Source organism: Saccopteryx bilineata, chromosome 9 (genome assembly GCF_036850765.1).
Source record: "Saccopteryx bilineata isolate mSacBil1 chromosome 9, mSacBil1_pri_phased_curated, whole genome shotgun sequence".
Taxonomy (NCBI): domain Eukaryota; kingdom Metazoa; phylum Chordata; class Mammalia; order Chiroptera; family Emballonuridae; genus Saccopteryx; species Saccopteryx bilineata.
The window spans coordinates 75,454,589-75,476,219 of NC_089498.1; the positions used below are offsets into that span (position 1 = coordinate 75,454,589).

At 37.8% G+C, this 21,631-nt stretch overlaps 1 protein-coding gene across 10 annotated transcripts in view; it reads right to left on the bottom strand.

Moving 5' to 3' along the window:
- Positions 1-21,631, bottom strand: part of P4HA1 (prolyl 4-hydroxylase subunit alpha 1) — a 119,903-nt gene that overhangs the window by 66,658 nt on the left and 31,614 nt on the right. For all 10 annotated transcript variants that reach the window (XM_066242357.1, XM_066242361.1, XM_066242360.1 and 7 more), the window contains 4 exons: positions 20,447-20,554; positions 18,607-18,703; positions 17,538-17,689; positions 12,087-12,224 (listed from right to left, as the gene is read on the bottom strand). In XM_066242357.1, coding sequence (XP_066098454.1) covers positions 12,087-12,224; positions 17,538-17,689; positions 18,607-18,703; positions 20,447-20,522 — 463 coding nt within the window. In that variant the 5' untranslated portion in view covers positions 20,523-20,554. The remainder of the gene's footprint in view (positions 1-12,086; positions 12,225-17,537; positions 17,690-18,606; positions 18,704-20,446; positions 20,555-21,631) is intronic.

Here is a 21,631-nt window from a genome sequence, read left to right on the forward strand (position 1 = left end):
TATCACACTTTTTTACCCTGTCCCACAACACCCATCCCTCTGGCCTTCATCAGTTTGTTCTATGTGTCTATAAGTCTGGTTTATATTTTGTTTGCTTATTTTATTCTTTATATTCCAAATATAAGTGATATCATATGGTATTTGTCTTTCTCTGTCTGGTTTATTTCATTTAGCATGATACCCTCTAAGTTCATTGATGCTGTCACAAATGGTAAGATTTCACATTGATGCTGTCACAAATGGTAAGATTTCATTCTTTTTTATGGCCAAGTAATATTCCATTATATATATGTACAACTATATATTTTACCCACTTGTCTACAGATGGACTATTTCTCAATGCTGTTGTGTTCTGTTGTTTTTTTAAATTATTTTTATTTATTTATTCATTTTAGAAGAGAGAGAGAGAGAGAAGGGGGGAGGAGCAGGAAGCTTCAACTCCCATATGTGCCTTGACTGGGCAAGCCCAGAGTTTTGAACCGGCAACCTCAGCATTCCAGGTCGACGCTTTATCCACTGCACCACCACAGGTCAGGCTGTGTTGTTTTTTGAAGAGAGAGAGGAGAAGCATTGACTGATAGCTGAATCACTTTAGTGGTTCACTGATTGCTTCTGATACATGCCTTGACAGGGTGTCTCCAGTTGAGCCAGTGACATTGGGCTCAGGCCAGTAACCATGGGATCATGTCAATGATCCCACACTCAAGCTAGCTACCCCATGCGCAAACTGTTGAACCTGCACTCAAGCCGAATAAGCCCACACTCAAGTTGGCAACCTTGGGGTTTCAAACCTGGGACCTCAGTGTCCCAGGTTGATGTCCTAACCACTGTGCCGCTACCAGTCAGGTTCAGTGTTTTCAATGTCATGTCTTCCAGGAAGTCTTCTTTTATGCCTCTTATCAAGTCTTAAATTAGGTTTCCTTCTATGTGCTCCCATAGAGTATTCTAAATTATCCCCAGCTATGCATTCATCATGCTATATCATAAATTGTAAGTATCCTAAGGGCAGGAGTAGTGTCAGCCTTCTTTAGTACTGCATCCCTAGTACTGAACACAACTAATAGCTATTAAATAAGTTGATGCTTTAAACCAGAGCCAATTTTTAAAAATAAGTTTATGAGGCCCTGGCCAGGTAGCTACATTGGTTAGATAGTTGTACCTATATGCCAAGACTGCAGGTCAGGGCACATACAAGAAGCAACAAATGAAGCATATGAAGTTTATACAAGAAGCATAAACACAATATTTCCCCATATATAAGATGCACCTTAATTCTGGGGCTGGAAATTAAAAATAAAAAAGTATTACATAGTTATTGAACTCAATTGTTATTCATCATAAAATTCATACAACTCCTCATCACTGTCAAAACTTCCATCCATTAGCTTGTCCTCATCTGTGTCTGATGACAAATCACTGTCTTCATATATTGCCTTATCCTTGGTTCTATCTATGGCATCTGAAATGCCACACTTTTTTTATTTTTTTATTTATTCATTTTAGAGAGAGAGTGAGTGAGAGCATGAGCAAGAAGGAGGGAGGAGCAAAAAGCATCAACTCCCATATGTGCCTTGACCAGGTATGCCCAGGGTTTTGAACCGGCAACCTCAGGGTTCCAAGTCAACACTTTATCCACTGTGCCACCACAGGTCAGGTGAAATGTCACACTTCTTAAATGACTTGACAATGATCTCAATCTTGGTATTATCACAGGATCTTTTCACCCAGGTCTAACTTCTCCTATAGTTGGTTTCTTCACTCTTCCTGTTGGTGTCAAATTGTCCTCAGAAGACTTCATCCATTGGTTCCATTTGTCTCTCATGGCAGCTTTGAAGGGTTTGTTAATGCTGACATCAAGTGGTTGGAGTTGAATGTCAAGACTCCAGGTAGGGCGGCAAGTTTTGTTTTTTGCTCTGCAGCAATCTTTGTGTTTTTTGTGTGTGCCCAGAACTGCACCAATAGGGCAGGTTTGTGTAAGAAAGAAAATATTAGAGACGAGGTAAATAAAATAGAGAATAGAAAAATAATAGAGAAAATTAATGATTGGTTCTTTGAAAAGATCAACAAAATTGACAATCCTTTAGCTAGTTCAACCATAAAAAGGAGAACATTCAACTTATCAAAATCAGAAAGAGTGGACCTTATGACAAATTCTACTGAAATACAAATAATTAGGGACAGCTGTCAGAAGGAAAGAAGATGAGGGGATGAAATCAGAGAAAGTGAAGGTATTAGTGAAATTATATATACATAACACATACAGATAACAGGACAGCAAATCCCAAAGGGAAGTGGAGAGTTAGGGGGAGGGGGGCAACGGTGAGTAATGGGGGACAATGAGGTAAGGGTGAGGGAGTTATATTGAGCGGGACACTTGAATACATATTAACACAATAAATTAAAATTAATAAAATATTTTTAAAAATTTTTTAAAGAAATACAAAGGATTATAAAAGAGTACTAAGAAAAACTTGTACACCAACAAACTGCATAATCTAGATGAAATGGACAAATTCCTAGAAATATAAAATCTACCAAGAAAGAAATAGAAAATCTGAATAGACCTGCAACTAGTAAAAAGACTGAGTCAGTAATGAAAAGTGTTCTGACAAAAGCCCTGGATCTTATGGTATCACTGGAGAATTCTATGGAACATTTAAAGAACTAACATCATTCCTTTTCAAACTTCTCCAAAAAACTGAACAGGAGAGAATACTTCCTATCTCATTCTATGAAGTATTACCCTTATACCAAAGCCAGGCAAAGACACCCCAAGAAAAAAAAATTCTAGAACAATATCCCTTACGAACACAGATATAAAAAATCCTCAACAAGGCCCTGGCCGGTTGGCTCAGTGGTGGAGCATCGGCCTGGCGTGCAGGAGTCCCGGGTTCGATTCTCGGCCAGGGCACACAGGAGAAGCGCCCATCTGCTTCTCCACCTCTCTCCCTCTCCTTCCTCTCTGTCTCTCTTCCCCTCCCGCAGCCAAGGCTCCATTGGAGCAGAGACGGCCCGGGCACTGAGGATGGCTCTGTGGCCTCTGCCTCAGGCCCTGGAATGGCTCTGGTTGCAACACAGCAACGCCTCAGAGGGGCAGAGCACTGCCCCCTGGTGGGCATGCCAGGTGGATCCCAGTTGGGTGCATGCGGGAGTCTGTCTGACTGCCTCCCCGTTTCCAGCTTCAGAAAAATGCAAAAAAGAAAAAAAAAAAACCTCAACAAAATACTAGCCAACAGATTTCAGTAGCATATTAAAAGATTATAAACCATGACTGAGACTTATTCCTAGAATGCAAGAATGTTTCAACAAATGAAAATTCATCACTGTAATATGCCACATTCATAGAATAAAGGAAAAACACTACATGCCTATCTCAACTAATGCAGAAAAATAATTTGACAGAATTCAACACTCTTTCATGATTAAAAAAAAAAAAAACACTCAACAAACCAGGAATAGAGGAAATTACCTTAACATAATAAAAGTTATATTTTAAAAAGCCACAGCAAACATACTCAGTGGCAAAAGAAAGAGCTTTTCTTTTAGATCAAGAATAAAAACAATAAGCACATTTTCACCTTCTATTTAACTTAGTACTAAAGTTCAAGCCAAAGCACTTACGCAAAAAAAAAACAATAAAAGGCATCCAAATTGGAATGGAAGCAGTAAAATGATGTTTGCAGGTGATATTATTTTAAATGTGGAAAACCTGAGATATTCCACAAAAAACTGTTGAGTTAATAAATTAATTCAGCAAAGTAGCAGAATTTAAAGTCAACACGCAAAAATCAGTTGCATTTCTGTATCTTAACAATGTATAATCTGAAAAGAAAATTACTAAAATAATTCTAAGAATAAAATACTTAGGAATTAACCATGGAAATGAAAGACTTAGATAATTAAAACTACAAAACATTGCTGAAAAAAATTAAAGACATAAACAAATAAAAACATATCCCATGCTCATGGACTGGAAAACTTTTATCATTAAGATGTCAATTATTTACCATACTTCCTAAGCAATCTACAGATTCAATGCAATCCCAATGAAATTTTTGCACTAATTAAAAAAACCATCCTAAAACTCATATGGAATTTCAAAGGACCGCAAAAACCCAAAACAAGCTTGAGAAAGAACAAAACTGAAGGTTTTATACTTCCTGATTTCAAAACTTAATACAAAGCTACAGTCATCAAAACAGTATGGTATTGGCATACAGACAGACATTTAGATCAATAGAACAGAGCCCAGAAATAAACTCCCACATGTATGGTCAAATGATTTTTGACAAGGGTGTCAAGGCCATTCAATGAGGAAAGGCCTTTTCAACAAATGGTGCTGGGAAATCTGGTTAGCCAAATGCAAAAAAATGAAGTTGGACCCTTACATAACAACATATGCAAAAATAAACTCAAAATGAATCAAGAACTGCCTGGCCTATAGTGGCACAGTGGACAGAGCGTCAACCTGGGACACTGAGGTTGCCAATTTGAAACCCTGCGCTTGCCCAGTCAAGGCATATACAACAACAAGACTTACCCTCTCTCCCTTCTCTGTAAAATCAATAAATAAAATCTTTTTTTTTTTTTTAAAGGAGCAAGGATGTAAATGTAAGACCTAAAACAGTAAAACTCTTAGAAGAAAACACAGGACAAAAGCTTCACAACATTGGATTGAACAATGATTTTTGTACACGATCCTCAAGACAAAGGAAATAAAAGAATAAACAAATTGAACTCCACTAAAATTTTGTAATTTTGTACAGCAAAAGACAGCATCAATAGAATTAAAGCAACTCACAAAATGGAAGAAAATATTTCCAAATCATATACTATTAATACCTCCTAAGGAATTAATATCCAGAATATGTAGGGAACTCCTAAAACTCAACAACAAAACCATTATTTAAAAATGGGCAAAAGATTTGAATATATATTTTTCCAAAGAAGTTATGCAGATGGCTGCTAAGTACATCAAAAGATGCTCAACATCACTGATAATAAGAGAAATGCAAAACCTTAACAAGATAGCACCTCACATCTATGAAGATGGTTACTATAAAAGAAAAAGAAAATAGCAAGTTTTGGCAAGGATGTTGAGAAATTGTGCACCGTTGGTGGAAACATAAAATGGTATATCTACTATGGAAAATAGTATGGCTGTTCCTCAAAAAGTTAAAAATAAAATTACTATATAATCTAGCAATTCCATTTCTGAGAATATACTCAAAGAATAGAAGACAGGGTCTTAGATATTTGCACATTCATGTTCAGAGCAAAATTATTCACAATAGCCAAAATGTGGAAGCAACCCAAGTGTCCACTGATAATAAATAAGCAAAATGCAATATATACATACATATAATGGATTATTATTCAGCCTTAAAAAGTAATGAAATCCTGACATATGTTACAACATGAATGACCTATAAGGACATTACACTAAATGAAATAAGCCAAGTTACAAAAAAGACAAACACTGTGTAATTCCACTTATGAGGTACTTAAAGTAGTCAAAATCATAGAGAAAGAAAGTAAAATGATGATTTCCAGGGGCTGGGGAAAGGGGGAAATGGGAGTTATTGTTTAATGGGGATAGAGTTTCTATCTTACAAGATCAAAAGAGCTATGGAGATGCATGGTGGTGATGGTTGTACAACAATGTGAATACATTTAATGCCACAATTAAAATTGATTAAGATAGTAAATTTCATAATATAAAATAAAAATTATATGATAAAAATAATTTTAAGTAAATTATCAAGAAATAATCAGGTGTAACTTTAAAAAAAGGGTTTTGCCGAAAATATGTCAGCAGGATGTTCTACATTGCAGAACACTTTAAATTCTGTGTATACCGGTGACGTCAGAGAAATGGTGCCGTGAGAGGTGCTCCCAATCTCTCTACTTGAAATTTCAACAAATTCAACAACTAAACACAGAAAAAAATCTCAGGAGCACCTGAAATATACACACACCAGACAAAGTTATGATTGGGTGAAAAGGTGGCTGAATATATAAAGCACTCTGAAGGAAATAAGACGGAGAATGGGGAATTTCGCTTCCCTCACTGATCTGAGGAATGAACATTTTCGTCTGAAGCAGAGGGTCTGAGGCAGAGGGAGAAAGCTGGGTTAGGGTGGATGCTCAAGCAAAAGAGAGAATATACCAGCTCTGCCTGAGATCACGAACATGGGGCACCCACAGGCAGTGGACTCCACCTAAAGTTACCGGTGCAGGGTACCCATGTGAGCCGGCACTCGCGCCAGCAGCTTTGTGTATTCCTGGCTCCACGATCACTGGCGGTGTGCGAGTGGCTCCACCTGGCACCAATGGCATGGGCGCATATACACATGCAGGCTGGAGAGCTTAGCTCAAGATCAGCAATAGGCACCTGCATGGACTATTGCCAGCGTCTTTGTGCATTCCTGGCTCCATGATCACCAGTGCGGGGCACATGCATGGGCCGAAATCCTTGGGCCTGGGACTGCCTGGACAGGGCACCTCCAAGGCCAATGCAGGATTCTGAGTGTATTCCCGGCTCTGACTGAGATCACAGGCGCTATGCACCTGAGAGGGCAGGTGCAGGCCTCTGTGTGCATTGCTGGAGTTATGGGGGCTGAGTACACACGTGACTTGCTGTGGGCTACCAACCAGTGCACAGGGGAGAAGCCTGTGGAGATTAGACCTGCAGCACGCTGAGGCATGATAGGCATGCCCCCACACCCTTAGAAAGGCGCCAGATCTGCAATCAGCTCCCAGCCCACAGCACACTGAGACATGCCAGACCTGTCAGCAGGCCCTTAGAAAGGTGCTTGATCTGCAATCGGCTCCCAACCCCGCCTGTTTTCGCAGGTGGCTCTGGGTGACACAGCTTTACCCAGAACTGTGCTTTGAACGGTACTGGAGGAAGGACCTGGCTGCTCTTAGAGCATCTTGCTCTGCAAACAGTTGCTTGGGAGAACCTCACAGCTAAGTCCCCAGGCTGCTAGATCAGGTGGGAGAGACATGGGGAGAGGCACCTGGAAAACTGAGAATCCCACTGTCAGAGGCTCCAAGCCCTAACAAGCCCCGCAAGCCAATGGGACTGAGGCCCAGTCTATGTCATTGCCAAAGCAACACACCAGCAAACCTCTGCCCAAGAGAACCTGTAGTACACTGCCACCTGCCAAAAAAAAGGAAAAAAGCTACCTCTCAAAACCAGAAAAAAATTACATTTTATAACTTTTTTAAATTAATTTTGGTCATTTTACCTTCTTTCTTTTTTATTCTTTCAATTTCCTTTTGAACTTCATTATCCATAGTTGTTACATTTTTCATTCTTGTTTTTTATGAGTTTCATTTCAGAAACCTTTTTTTTTCCTTTCTCAATTGATCATTATCATCAAATTATTATATTTTGGATGCCATATTTTTCTTGTGGCATTTTGCGTGTTTTCTACTTCATTCTTTATATCTCTTGTCATTTTTCCTCAGTTCTTACTCCTTATTCTCTAGTTTTTGTTCCACTTATTATAGAACTTTCAGTTTTTCACTGTATCTTTTTAATTTTTATTTTTTTAATTATCTCTTACTAGTGTTATTAACAATACCACTCTGAAATGCCATTAAGGAAAAAGAAATAAAATATCATGAATACAAAAGACAGAGATGTAGCTCAGATACATGATGAAAAATCACAAGAAAAAGTTTCAATTACTTAGAAACCTAGGAGTTAAATGACAGAGAATGAAAAACTGAAGTCCTAAAAATAATCAGGGAAATACAAGAAAGCTCGGAAAGGCAATTTAGAGAGCTCAAAAAACAATTTAATGAACAAAAAGAATACTTCACCAAGGAAATTGAAACTATAAAAAGGAACCAAACAGAGATGAAAAACTCAATAGGTGAACTGAAAAATGAGGTAACAAGCTTAGCTAATGGAACAGGTCAAATAGAGGAGAGAGTTACTGACATAAAAGACAGGCAACTAGGGATATTACAGACAGAAGAGGAGAGAAAATCATGAATTTAAAAAAATGAGAAAGCCCTACAGGAATTGTCTGACTCCATCAGAAAAAGCAACATAAGAATAATGAGTATATCATAAAGAGAAGAGAGAGAATAAGGAATGGAGAACATATTCAATCAAATAATCGAGAACTTCTCAAGCCTGTGGAAAGAATTAGAGCCTCAAATCCACAAAGCAAACAGATCACTGAGTTACCTTAACCCAAACAGACCTACTCCAAGACACCTCGTAATGAAATTATCATAAACCAATGACAAAGAAAAAATCCTCAAGACAGCCATGGAAAAGAAGAATACAACATATAAAGGAAGGCCCATTAGGCTATCAACAGATCCCTCAGCAGAAACTCTACAAGGCAGAAGAGAGTGGACCCCAGTATTTAAAGAACTAAAAGAGAGCAATTTCCAGTCAAGTATGCTATATCCATCAAAGCTATCCTTTAAATACCAAGGGGGGAAATAAACATTCACAGATATAGAGAAGATGAAGGAATTTATCACCAGAAAATGTTCACATCAGGAAATAATAAAGGGGGTTACCCAACCAGATACAAAGAACAAAACAAAACAAAAATCACAAGTAAAAGCTCCAACAAGATCACAATAAAAACAAGATTAATCTGTGACAACAAAAACAAAAAAGGGGAGAGGACAAAGATTAGCAGTAGCAAAGGAGGATGGAGTACAGAAGCAGTCATGAGATAATATACTACAATTAATATGATATATATCCTTTCTAATGGTAACCACCCCTGAAAAAAACCACTACAGAAACAAATGGCTTAAAAAAAAGAAACAGAGGAAAGAAGTATGGAATACAACCAAACAAAAACAAATGACAGAAAAACAAAAGAGAAGAACCAAACAAGAAACAAAGCTATCAGAAAGCAATACTATACAAAATGGCAATAGGAAACCTTCAAGTGTCAATAACTACATTAAATGTAAATGGATTGAACTCACCAATAACAAGACACAGAGTAGCAGAGTAGATCAAAAAAGAAAATCCAACTGTATGCTGCCTTCAAGAAACACATCTAAGCTACAAAAATAAAAACAAATTCAAAGTGAAAAGTTGGAAAATGATTCTCCAAGCAAATAACATCTAAAGAAAAGCAGGTGTAACCATACTCAAATCTAACAATACTGACTATAAGACAGCAAAGGTAATCAGAGACAAAGATGGTCATTTCATAATGATAAAGGGGACACTGAATCAAGAACTCATAATACTTCTTAATATGTATGCATCAAACCAAGGAGCACCAAAGTATATAAAACATCTCTAACTGATCTAAAGATAAAAACCTACAAAAATAAATCATACTTAAATACAATAAAATACAACATCATTTTATGTTTAAAACACTAAACAAAATGGGTATAGAAGGAAAATATCTCAACATAATAAAGGCCATTTATGACAAACCATCAGCTAACATCGTATTAAATGGCAAAAAACTGAGGACTTTTCCTCTAAAATCAGGAACAAGACAAGATTGCCCACTCTCTCCACCCTTATTCAACGTAGTGGTGGAAGTTCTAGCCAGAGCAAACAGTCAAGAGAAAGAAATAAAAGGCATTCATTTTGGGAAAGAAATAAAGGTTTCACTTTTTGCAGATGATATGATCCTGTACATAGAAAACCCCAAAAACTCCACAGAAAGACTATTAGAAACAATAAACCAATACAGTAAGGTAACAGGATAGAAAATTAATATACAGAAGTCTATTGCCTTCTTATATGCCAATAACGAAACTTAAGAAAATGAACTCAAAAAAATAATCCCTTTTACAGTTGCAACAAAAAAAATAAAATACTTAGGAATAAATATAACAAAGAATGTAAAGGACCTATATAATGAAAACTACAAAGCATTGTTAAGGGAAATCGAAAAAGATACAATGAAATGGAAATATATTCCTTGTTCTTGGATAAGAAGAATAAATATAATAAAAATGACCATAATACCGAAAGCAATATACAAATTTAATGCAATTCCCATCAAAATTCAAATGTCATTTTTTAAAGAAATGGAACAAAAAATCATCAAGTTTATATGGAAGTATAAAAAACCCCGATTAGCCAAAGAAATCCTAAGGAAAAAAACAAAGCTGGGGGCATTACAATCCCTGACTTCAAATTATATTATAGGGCCACGATAATCAAAACAGCATGGTATTGGCAGAAAAATAGACACTCAGACCAATGGAACAGAACAGAGAGCCCAGAAATAGAACTACATATATATGGTCAAATCATCTTTGATAAAGGAGCCAAAAACACACAACGGAGAAACGAAAGCCTCTGTCAATAAATAGTGCTAGGGAAACTGAAGAGTCACGTGCAAAAGAATGAAACTAGACTACAGTTTGTCTCCTTGTACCCAAATTAATTCAAAATGGTTCAAATACCTAAATATAAAATATGAAACAATAAATTACATAGAAGAAAACATAGGTACTAAACAAATGGACGTTGGCCATAAAGAGCATTTTATAAATTTGACTCCAAAGGCAAGGGAAGTGAAGGCAAAGATAAATGAATGGGACTACATCAGACTAAGAAGCTTTTTGCACAGCAAAAGAAATTGACAACAAAACAGCCAATTAAATGGGAGATTTAAAACTACAGCTCAGATAAGGGTCTAATATCCAAAATATACAAAGAACTCGCAAAACTCAACAAAAAACAAGCACACAATCCAATAAAAAATGGGAAGAGGACATGAACAGACGCTTTTCCCAAGAAGAAATACAAATGGTCAATAGATATATAAGATGCTCATCTTCACTACCTATTAGAGAAATGCAAATCAAAACTACTATGAGATACCACCTCACTCCTGTTAGATTAGCTATTATCAACAAGACAGGTAATAACAAGTGTTAGAGAGGCTGTGGAGAAAAAGGAACCCTCATTCAGTGTTGGTGGGAATGTAAAGTAGTACAACCATTATGGATGAAAGTATGGTGGTTCCTCAAAAAATTAAGAATAGAACTACCATATGACCCAGCAATCCCTCTACTGGGTATATACCCCCAAACTCAAAAACATTGGTATGTAAAGACACATGCAGCTCCATGTTAATTGCATCATTGTTCACAGTGGTCAAGACATGGAAACAACCAAAATCCCTTCAATAGATGAATGGATAAAGAAGATGTGGTACATATATACTATGGAATACTACTCAGCCATAAGAAATGATGACATTGGATCATTTACAACAACATGGATGAACCTTGATAACATTATACTGAATGAAATAAGTAAATCAGAAAAAACTAATAACTGTATAATTCCATACACAGGTGGGACACAAAATTGAAACTCATGGACATAGATAAGAGTGTGGTGGTTACCAGGGGGAGAGGATGGGAGAGAGGGAAGAGGCGGGGAAGGGGAGGGGCATAAAGAGAATCAAATAAAAGGTGATGGAGGAAAATTTGACTTTGGGTGATGGGTATACAACATAATCAAATGTCAAAATGATCTGAAGATGTTTTCTCTGAACCTATGTACTCTGGTTGATCAATGTCACCCCATTAAAATTAACGTCTAAATAAAATAAAAATTAAAGTTAAAAAAAAAGAAAAAAAAATTCTGTGTATACTCAACAGGTCTTGGTTTTTAAATTACTGACCACGTCTCTCGCTCACGTTCTCTCTCTCTCCCTCTCCTCCTCCCCCTCCCTCCCTCCCTCCTTAACCTTGCTAAAAAAAAGAAAAATAAATTACTGACCACATAAACTTTTATTATCAATTTCTTTATAACATACAAACATTGATTGTTCTAAAGAAAAACATTTGGAAAAATGTTTCTTTTTCTTATACACTACAACTGCCTACTTAAATACAGTCCCTATAATTATAAGCTTTCAAAGTAACAAGCTAGCAGTTTATCCACAACTTTTAAGCCCTATCGAAATGAAGGGTTGTTTTGTCCTCAAAGACTGTAAAACAAGCTAAAGTTAAAATCTTAAAATGCAAGTCTTTTTAAGGTTAACATTGTCCTACTGAACTGAACAGAGAAGTCAGGTAATAGGTGTTTTATAGAGTAGAAGCATTCTTACCTGGAAGATTACCCTTTGAGATGGTATCTGTATCCAAATTGTAGGTGTCCTGGAGACGCAACAAAGCTTTGGCTGCCCCAACCTGATCTTCATCGTTAGGGAAGTACTGTCTCTGAACAGTTAGGTTAGAGATAAAGCCTTGAAATAAGAGGGGGGAAAAAGACTGTAGAACCTCAGAAACTTCAAATTTCCAATATAATCTTTACAAAGATTTTTCAAAATTAATTTTAGTATAAGTTTCCACCATTCTACGTTCCACATGCTCAATGAGAAAAATTAAATACATTGAATGAGACTTGACATAACTCTAATTCAGGGGTCCCCAAACTATGGCCCGCAGGCCGCATGCGGCCCCCTGGGGCCATTTATCCGGCCCCCGCTGCACTTCTGGAAGGGGCACCTCTTTCATTGGTGGTCAGTGAGAGGAGCATAGTTCCCATTGAAATACTGGTCAGTTTGTTGATTTAAATTTACTTGTTCTGCCCTGGCCGGTTGGCTCAGCGGTAGAGCGTCGGCCTAGCGTGCGGAGGACCCGGGTTCGATTCCCGGCCAGGGCACACAGGAGAAGCGCCCATTTGCTTCTCCACCCCTCCGCCGCGCTTTCCTCTCTGTCTCTCTCTTCCCCTCCCGCAGCCAAGGCTCCATTGGAGCAAAGATGGCCCAGGTGCTGGGGATGGCTCTGTGGCCTCTGCCTCAGGCGCTAGAGTGGCTCTGGTCGCAACATGGCGACGCCCAGGATGGGCAGACCATCGCCCCCTGGTGGGCAGAGCGTCGCCCCCTGGTGGGCGTGCCGGGTGGATCCTGGTCGGGCACATGTGGGAGTCTGTCTGACTGTCTCTCCCCGTTTCCAGCTTCAGAAAAATGAAAAAATAAATAAATAAAATAAATAAATAAATAAATTTACTTGTTCTTTATTTTAAATATTGTATTTGTTCCCGTTTTGGTTTTTTTTACTTTAAAATAAGATATGTGCAGTGTGCACAAGGATTTGTTCATAGTTTTTTTTATAGTCCGGCCCTCCAACGGTCTGAGAGACAGTGAACTGGCCCCCTGTGTAAAAAGTTTGGGGACCCCTGCTCTAATTCATTCAATCTTCCTAATCCCTTTCTAATGTTGCTGAATCTGAGGTCACTGCATAAATTATGCTTATATGTATTAGTAGATAAAGATCAACTAACATAATTGAGCTTTTAGTTAAAAACATAGCCGTCATTGAGATTGAAAAATGAACAATTTATGGATTTAAAAATGATATTCACTGGTAATCAATTATACTTTCAGATAACAGATGGTAAGTAAAATGTAAGCTCTTAAATTCTTTATTTTTTGCCTGACCTGTGGTGGCGCAGTGGATAAAGCATTGACCTGGAACACTGAGGTCGCCGGTTCAAAACCCTGCACTTGTCTGGTCAGGGCACATATGGGAGTTGATGCTTCCTGTTCCTCCCCCCTTCTCTCTCTCTGCCTCTCTCTCTCACCCTCTTTCCTATCTAAAATGAATAAATTAAAAAAAAAAAAAACTTTAAAAAAATTCTGTGTTTTTCTTCCATATGCCACACATTATATAAGGATGTAAATATACATAGTTTGGTGAAATTGCCTGACCAGGCGGTGGCGCAGTGGATAGAGTCATCAAATAGGGATGCGGAGGACCCAGGTTCGAGACCCCGAGGTCGCCAGCTTGAGCGCGGGCTCATCTGGTTTGAACAAAGTTCACCAGCTTGGACCCAAGGTCACTGGCTCAAGCAAGGGGTCACTAGGTCTGCTGAAGGCCCATGGTCAAGGCACATATGAGAAAGCAATCAATGAACAACTAAGATGTCACAACAAAAAACTGATGATTGATGCTTCTCATCTCTCTCCATTCCTGTCTGTCTGTCCCTATCTATTCCTCTCTCTTTCTCTGTAAAAAAAAATAAATAAATAAAATATCAAGTCTTCTTAATCAAAAAAGTGTATCATAGTTTGGTGAAATTTTTTTTTTTTTTTGTATTTTTCTGAAGCTGCAAACGGGGAGAGACAGACAGACTCCCGCATACACCCAACTGGGATCCACCCGGCACGCCCACCAGGGGGCGACGCTCTGCCCACTAGGGGGCGATGCTCTGCCCCTCTGGTGCATCGCTCTGTTGCGACCAGAGCCACTCTAGCGCCTGGGGCAGAGGCCAAGGAGCCATCCCCAGCGCCCGGGCCATCTTTGCTCCAATAGAGCCTCGCTGCGGGAGGGAAAGAGAGAGACAGAGAGGAAGGAGAGGGGGAGGGGTGGAGAAGCAGATGGGCGCTTCTCCTGTGTGCCCTGGCCGGGAATCGAACCCGGGACTTTTGCACGCCAGGCCTACGCTCTACCACTGAGTCAACCGGCCAGGGCAGTTTGGTGAAATTCTTTAAAGGGAGAAAGTTATTAATGATATATTTAAGATTATCAGGTAAGCTAGTTTATTAAAATATATTTAGATCTATTTAATCATTAAATATAGTGTTTATCAATCAAGATTTGTCCTATGTAAAACTTAATTTTAAAACTTCGTATGTAAAAAATAAATAAAACTTTGTATGTAAAATACATTAAAATCAAACTAACAAACTAATTACTGGTAAACATATACCCCTTAAGGAGAATGTATGCTAAACACTCCTTAAGCAAATAAAAAAAAAACAAAAAGTGATTTAAAAGTTTAATAATATGTCATCGTTTGCTAATAAAAGTTTGGTATGTGACTTCCCTTCCCTCTCATTTATTCGTCAATCAGCAAAGGGCTAGGATTTTTATGTTAATGAAAATGTAAAAATGGCCTAACCAGTGGTGGCTCAATGAATAGAGCATTGACATAGGGTGCTCAGGTCCCAGGATTGAAATTCCAAGGTCGCCAGCTTAAGTATGGGATCATAGCTTGAACCCAAAGATCACTGGCTTGAGCAAGGGGTCACTGGCTTGGCTGGAGCACCCTGGTCAAGGCACGTATGAGAAGCAATCAATAAACAACTAAAGTAACACAACTACGAGTTGATGGGTCTCATGTCTCTCCCTTCTTGTCTTTCTCTCTCTCTTGCAAAAAAAAAAAGAAAAAGAAAGAAAAAAAGAAAATGTAAACAACTGGACGGAAGAGGGCTAAAGTTCATATCAAACATATTTTTTGTTTTAAGACCAACTCTCAGTCACAATACCCACATGGAATTTAACAAGTAAGTTTTACAGATAATTTTAAAGTTTTTATGTCCCAAAACAAAATTCAAGGCATTGCTTAAATCCTGTCTAATAAAAAGAGAAGTATATATGTTATAGCATTTTAGTTGACTACCACAATTAAAAGGTTAAAGTCTCAAGGTTTACCTTATAAAAGAACTCAGGCCATACATATTATTTGAGAATTTTAAGTAAACGAATGAATACATATGTGAGTACATATGTGTATATAAATGTATACACACACGACTTTTAAAATGTTCACATGGTTTTATATAAAAGAACTAATAATCACAGATATTTTTTTCTCATTGTGAAGTATCCATAAGTGCTTGCCTTAATTTTTCTTTTCAAGGTTTCCTGTCCTATGCAAAATAGTTTAGTTTACAGCTCACAGATACTTGTAAGCACCCTCAGAGTATTTAATCTACATAATTTACTCAATTCACTCCCCTTCACTCTTTAAAAAAAAAAAAAGCCACCTTTTTCCACAGATATTTGAGCTTCTACTATGTATTAAACACAATCCCTTTATTTCCTTAAACTTCAGAGTTAGGTCTATGTCTGTTATTAAAATACCTTAAACGGCCCTGGCCGGTTGGTTCAGTGGTAGAGCATCGGCCTGGCCGTGCAGGAATCCCGGGATCGATTCTCGGTCAGGGCACACAGGAGAAGCGCCCATCTACTTCTCCACCCCTTCCCCTCTCCTTCCTCTCTGTCTCTCTCTTCCCCTCCCGCAGCCAAGGCTCCACTGGAGCAAAGTTTGCCCGGGCGCTGAGGATGGCTCCATGGCCTCTGCCTCAGGTGCTAGAATGGCTCTCATGGCAACAGAGCAATGCCCCAGATGAGCAGAGCATCGTCCCCTGGTAGGCGTGCCAGGTGGATCCCAGTCGGGCGCATGCCAGAGTCTGTCTGACTGCCTCCCTGTTTCCAACTTCAGAAAAATACAAAAAAAAATTAAAAAATTAAAAAATTAGGCCCTGGCCGGTTGGCTCAGCGGTAGAGCGTCGGCCTAGCGTGCAGAGGACCCGGGTTTGATTCCTGGCCAGGGCACACAGGAGAAGCGCCCATTTGCTTCTCCACCCCTCCGCCGCACCTTCCTCTCTGTCTCTCTCTTCCCCTCCTGCAGCCAAGGCTCCATTGGAGCAAAATGGCCCAGGCGCTGGGGATGGCTCTGTGGCCTCTGCCTCAGGCGCTAGAGTGGCTCTGGTCGCAACATGGCGAAGCCCAGGATGGGCAGACCATCGCCCCCTGGTGGGCAGAGCGTCGCCCCCTGGTGGGCGTGCCAGGTGGATCCCGGTCGGGCGCATGCGGGAGTCTGTCCTGACTGTCTCTCCCCGTTTCCAGCTTCAGAAAAATACAAAAAACAAAAAAACAAAACAAAACAAAACAAAAATTAAAAAATTAAATTTATCCAAAATTTTGTTTGCCATAAACACAATTACAAAACCACAATTAATAGTGGAATTCTTCAATTAGATGCAACTATAGTTCATAACAAAGTACATTTTTAAAGATTTATTCTGGACTATTCCTACCCTTTAATGTGCTGACTTTATGATACATTTTTAAAAGGATAGTCCTTTCAATGTAGAGGAAAAGAACAGACATTGGTCTAGCACAGAGTCAAAGGCAATACCCAGAAATTATTACAGTTTGAAGGTAATCCTAAAATTAAAATGACTACCCCCAGAAATGAAGCTATATGCCAAATAATTCACATTTGTAGATTTCAAAGCAAAAAGCATGTAGCGTTAGTCACCAATAGTAGAAACTTTTTTTTTTTGGACAATGAAGTTTTATTTTTATTTCTTTGTTTCCAGTTTTTATTCATTTTGTGGGGGAATGGTGAGGGGTAGATCTAGAATAGTGTTTTTTAACCGCTGGTCTACCAGAAATTTCGAGCAGGTCCATGACAGAGTTAACCACCCTGATGTTGTATGAAGATACAGACCCAAGGATCTTAGTCAAATTTGCTTGTGCTCAGGGTGCTTTCTGCCTTAGCCACCCCAGAAATAATTCTATTATAGCTGGTCCCCAAGTATCAAAAAGTTGAAAACCACTGATCTAGAATAAATTAACTCTGATCAAACCAAACATACCTCAGCAATAATTCAGTCAGTAACAGTAAACACTTGATGCTCTAAGAACTGAATATTTCACTACTTTTGACATTTCTACGGATGGTAGCCTAAACATTTAAATTGGTTTAATTATTTGATGCTGTCTTACTTTTTTGGACTCATTAGTCTTACCATCTGACTTACCATCTGACATATCTTTAAGGACTAGATTCTCCAACTCACTCCACTCAGTGTTCAGGCGTTTCATTAACTTGAATGCATTTACAGGGTGCCCAATAAACCCTTCTGGGTCTTTTGTCGCTGCGCTAGTTAGCCGATCTAACTTCTCTGCCCATCTATACATGTAAGACATATAATAAGAAAAATACAATTTAGTAAAGCACTCAAAAAAAAGAGACTAGATTAGAAGTTTTTGAATAAAACAATACCTAATAAAGTTTTTTTTGAAGAATTTTTTTAAAAAGAAGTTCTCTTACAGATAAAATCTAGCATGGCAGAATCAAAATATAACTACAAGACATTTTTCTTTTTTTTTTCAGTTTTTTCTTCCTAACTAGTTACAGTAAATGAAAAAAAAATTTTCTTAGTAAATTTGTAATTTAATTGGATCTCTCTAGTAATAGATATAAAAATTCATTTCCCACAGGTCCTTAAAGCCAAATAATTTATTTATAAAGTATAAATTAGCCTAATCCAAATTCAGTTACAAGTCCATTTAAATCAAACTTACACCAAAAATTTACATTCACTACCTAGAAATTGTATTTTAAAACAAAAAAACGGAACAGTTAGCTACTCAGTAAGCAAAAGATAGGAATTCTCAGGTCAGGTTAACTATAAACCTGAGTCAATTAAAAATAAACTACCATTTGAGGAAAAACAGTATCAATTAAATAATACTAACCATACTTATCACTGTATTCTCTAGAATGAAACCATACGAGTAAAGGATAAACAGAATTCAGAAACTGCTCCAGAAAGTGGCTTGATTAGGGAAGTTAAAGGACAGAAGATGTTAGCAACCATTTTTTAAAATTGTCAGTCAATAACCCATACCCATTTATATTTTCTCTCAACCCAAGTTCTTCCATGTGAACCCCTGGCCCAGGCCTAACTCTTGTTTTCTGTGCCCCTATTTTAGCAGTTTCGGCTGGCTTTCTAAGACTACAGATGTTCATTTCCACAAATGTTTTAGCTCTAGAAAGAAAACAGGTGAAATCAAGAGTCACAATAAATAAAACACTTAGCTTACTTTTTTATTTGTTCTAATTTGTCTTCTTCTGCCTTAATATAGTCTTTCAGAGAAGTCACCAGATCTTTCTCTGTATGGATCAAATCAGTCATCTGACCTAAAAGAAGGCAAGAAGATGATCAAATACCCATATTCATCAATCTAAGTATTTTAGACTAATTTAAGAACAAGAGTACCTCCTGCTATGAGACCATTTAACTGGCATGAGTCAGATATATTGGAGAGAGCATCTTTTTTCTTCTTTTATAAAAATCAGATAAAAATAAAGCCAAAAAATTTCTACTCCATGTTCCAACTCTAATTTTCAAGCCACTTAATTTTGCAAGCTTGGACCATATTGGCAAATTACCTTTTCATCTAAAAATATGAAAACACTAGTTTCCAAGGACCAATCTTTCTTCTTTCCCAACTCCCTCCCTCACCTTTTTTATGTTTTTGAAGCTAATTAGAATTAAATTTTTATTCCATTAATAAAAACTACACTAACCTGACTGGTGGCAACACAATAGATAAGAGCATTTACCTGGTACACTGATGTCCCAAGTTCAAAACCCCAAGGTTGCTGGCTTGAGTGCAGGCTCACCAGTTTGAGTGTGGGGTCACAGACATAATCCCATGGTTGCTGGCTTGAGCCCAAGGTCACTAGCTCAGCTAGAGCACTCCCCATCAAGGCATGTATGAGAAGTAATCAATGAATGACTAAAGTGCCGCAACTGAGTCGATGCTTCTCATCTCACTTCCTTCCTGTCTCTCTCTCCCTCCATCTCTCCCTCCCACTAAAACAACAACAACAACAAAAAAAAAACAATAAATAAATATGGTTTCTTTTTTGGTTCTTTTTTTGGAAGAGAAGGATGAGAGAGACAGGAAGGGAGAGAGATAAGAAGCACTGACTCCTTGTTGCAGCACTTTGTTGTTCACTGATTGCTTCTCATATGTGCCTTGACAGGGTGGGAGGGTGCTCCAGCCAAGCCAGTGACCCCTTGTACAAGTCAGTGACCATGGGCTCCAGTCAGCAACCATGGGGTCATATTGATGATCCCAACCTCAGCCTGGCTACCCTGCGCTCAATCTGGTGAGCCTGCGCTCAAGTTGGCAACCTCAGGGTTTGTACCTAGGACCTCTGTGACTCAGGTCAATGCTTTATCCACTGCACCACCACCAGTCAGGCAAGAATTTATATCCTGAAATTAAATGTCATAAATATAATGCTTGTGTTTCAGTTAGCTCTACAATCACACAAGGGTAAAGCTGGTCAACAGGATGACGAAAAACATCTCATTTAAGACAGATGAAGCATACATACAGGAAAATATAAAAAGATATACACCAAACCATGAGGAATATTTCTGGGGGGGGGAAGATGACATGCGAATGTCTTATATTCTATATACTTCTGATTTTCCCCCTTTAACCAATATGCTAATGCTTTAAAGATATTTTCTTAATTATGATGTAGAAAAATAAATTGTGTTCACAGAAGAAACTGGAAACAATGTGAAGTACATCAGTTGAATACCCGTGCATTAAAAAAGACTAAGTATATGCATTAAACTATTTGCTGAGTGAACCCATTAACAGAAAATTTTCTTTGGTATGCTTTCCTAAATTTTCACAAGTTTCTGACCTATCAATGTATTGCTTTTGTAATCAGAAAAAATACTAAAAGAAAAACAAAACTGACTTTAAAAAAAAGAGTGTTTTTTAGAGGGGCAGGGACTGAAGCAATGCTTCAATCTCTGGGAATACAGTGTATTTCTTTTTACTAATTTAAAACAGTAAAAAATGGAAAATTTTAAATCCAAAAATGATACAAACCAAAAAAGAGTTTAAGACTTACCAATTGAAGTAAAAAAGCCTGGATGGGCCAAAGACTGGTGAAGTAGAATCCCTACAGTTAAAATACACCAGGTCATCTTGGAAGTCTTAATTTTACAGGTTCACACACCTACAAGAAAAATGTGAACATTACAAAAATTTTTTAAAAGGGTAGGAAAATTTCTACCCAATTCATTTTTCTTATGAACAAAAATGTAAGTCAGACAGACCCCAAGGTTGCCCATGGAACCATCCTAATTCTTTTAAATTGATTTAGTTATTTAATAAGTGCCACTATTTTATTTTTATTATAATTAGAGTACTAATTTTTTTAGTATTTCATGTTTAAAAAAAATACATGTTTGTTACCACCTGATAATTTATGCTTAACAATTAAATCTGAGTTTATTTTCTCCTTAACTACTAACTACTACAGATAGAATAACTGGATAGTAGTACTGTTTTCATACAGCCTGAAAAATAACTTTTCTGTGATCCAGAACTAAGCCATCAATTTTCCATAAAAATATACTGCTTTACTAAAGTAACAATTTAAATATTAGCAAATTACATTCTAAAATATTGGAATATAGCCAGGTAGCTTGATTGGTTAGACTGTAGTCCTGAAAAGGCAAGGTTGCAAGTTCGATCCCTGGTCAGGGCACATACAAGAATCAATCAATGATGCATAAATAAATGAAACAACAAATTAAGGTTTTTTTCCTCTCTCGATCCTCCCACCTTTCTCTCAAAAATAAAAATTTATAGGAAGATACTTTAAAAAATAAATAAAATGGCCTGACCAGGTGGTGGCACAGTGGATGGAGCATCAGACTGGGATGCGGAGGACCCAGGTTCGAGACCCCAAGGTCGTCAGCTTGAGCACGGGCTCATCTGGTTTGCACAAAAGCACACCAGCTTGGACCCAGGGTCGCTGACTTGAGCAAGGGGTTTCTCGGTCTGCTGAAGGTCCATGGTCAAGGCACATATGAGAAAGCGGTTAATGAACAACTAAGGCATCGCAAAGAAAAACTGATGATTGATGCTTCTCATCTCTTTCCATTCCTGTCTGTCTGTCCCTGTCTATCCCTCTCTCTGACTCTCTGTCTCTGTAAAATATAAATAAATAAATAAATAAATAAATAAATAAATAAATAAATAAATAAATAAAATGTTAGTGTGTTTTAAAATGCTCTTCAATAGAAGA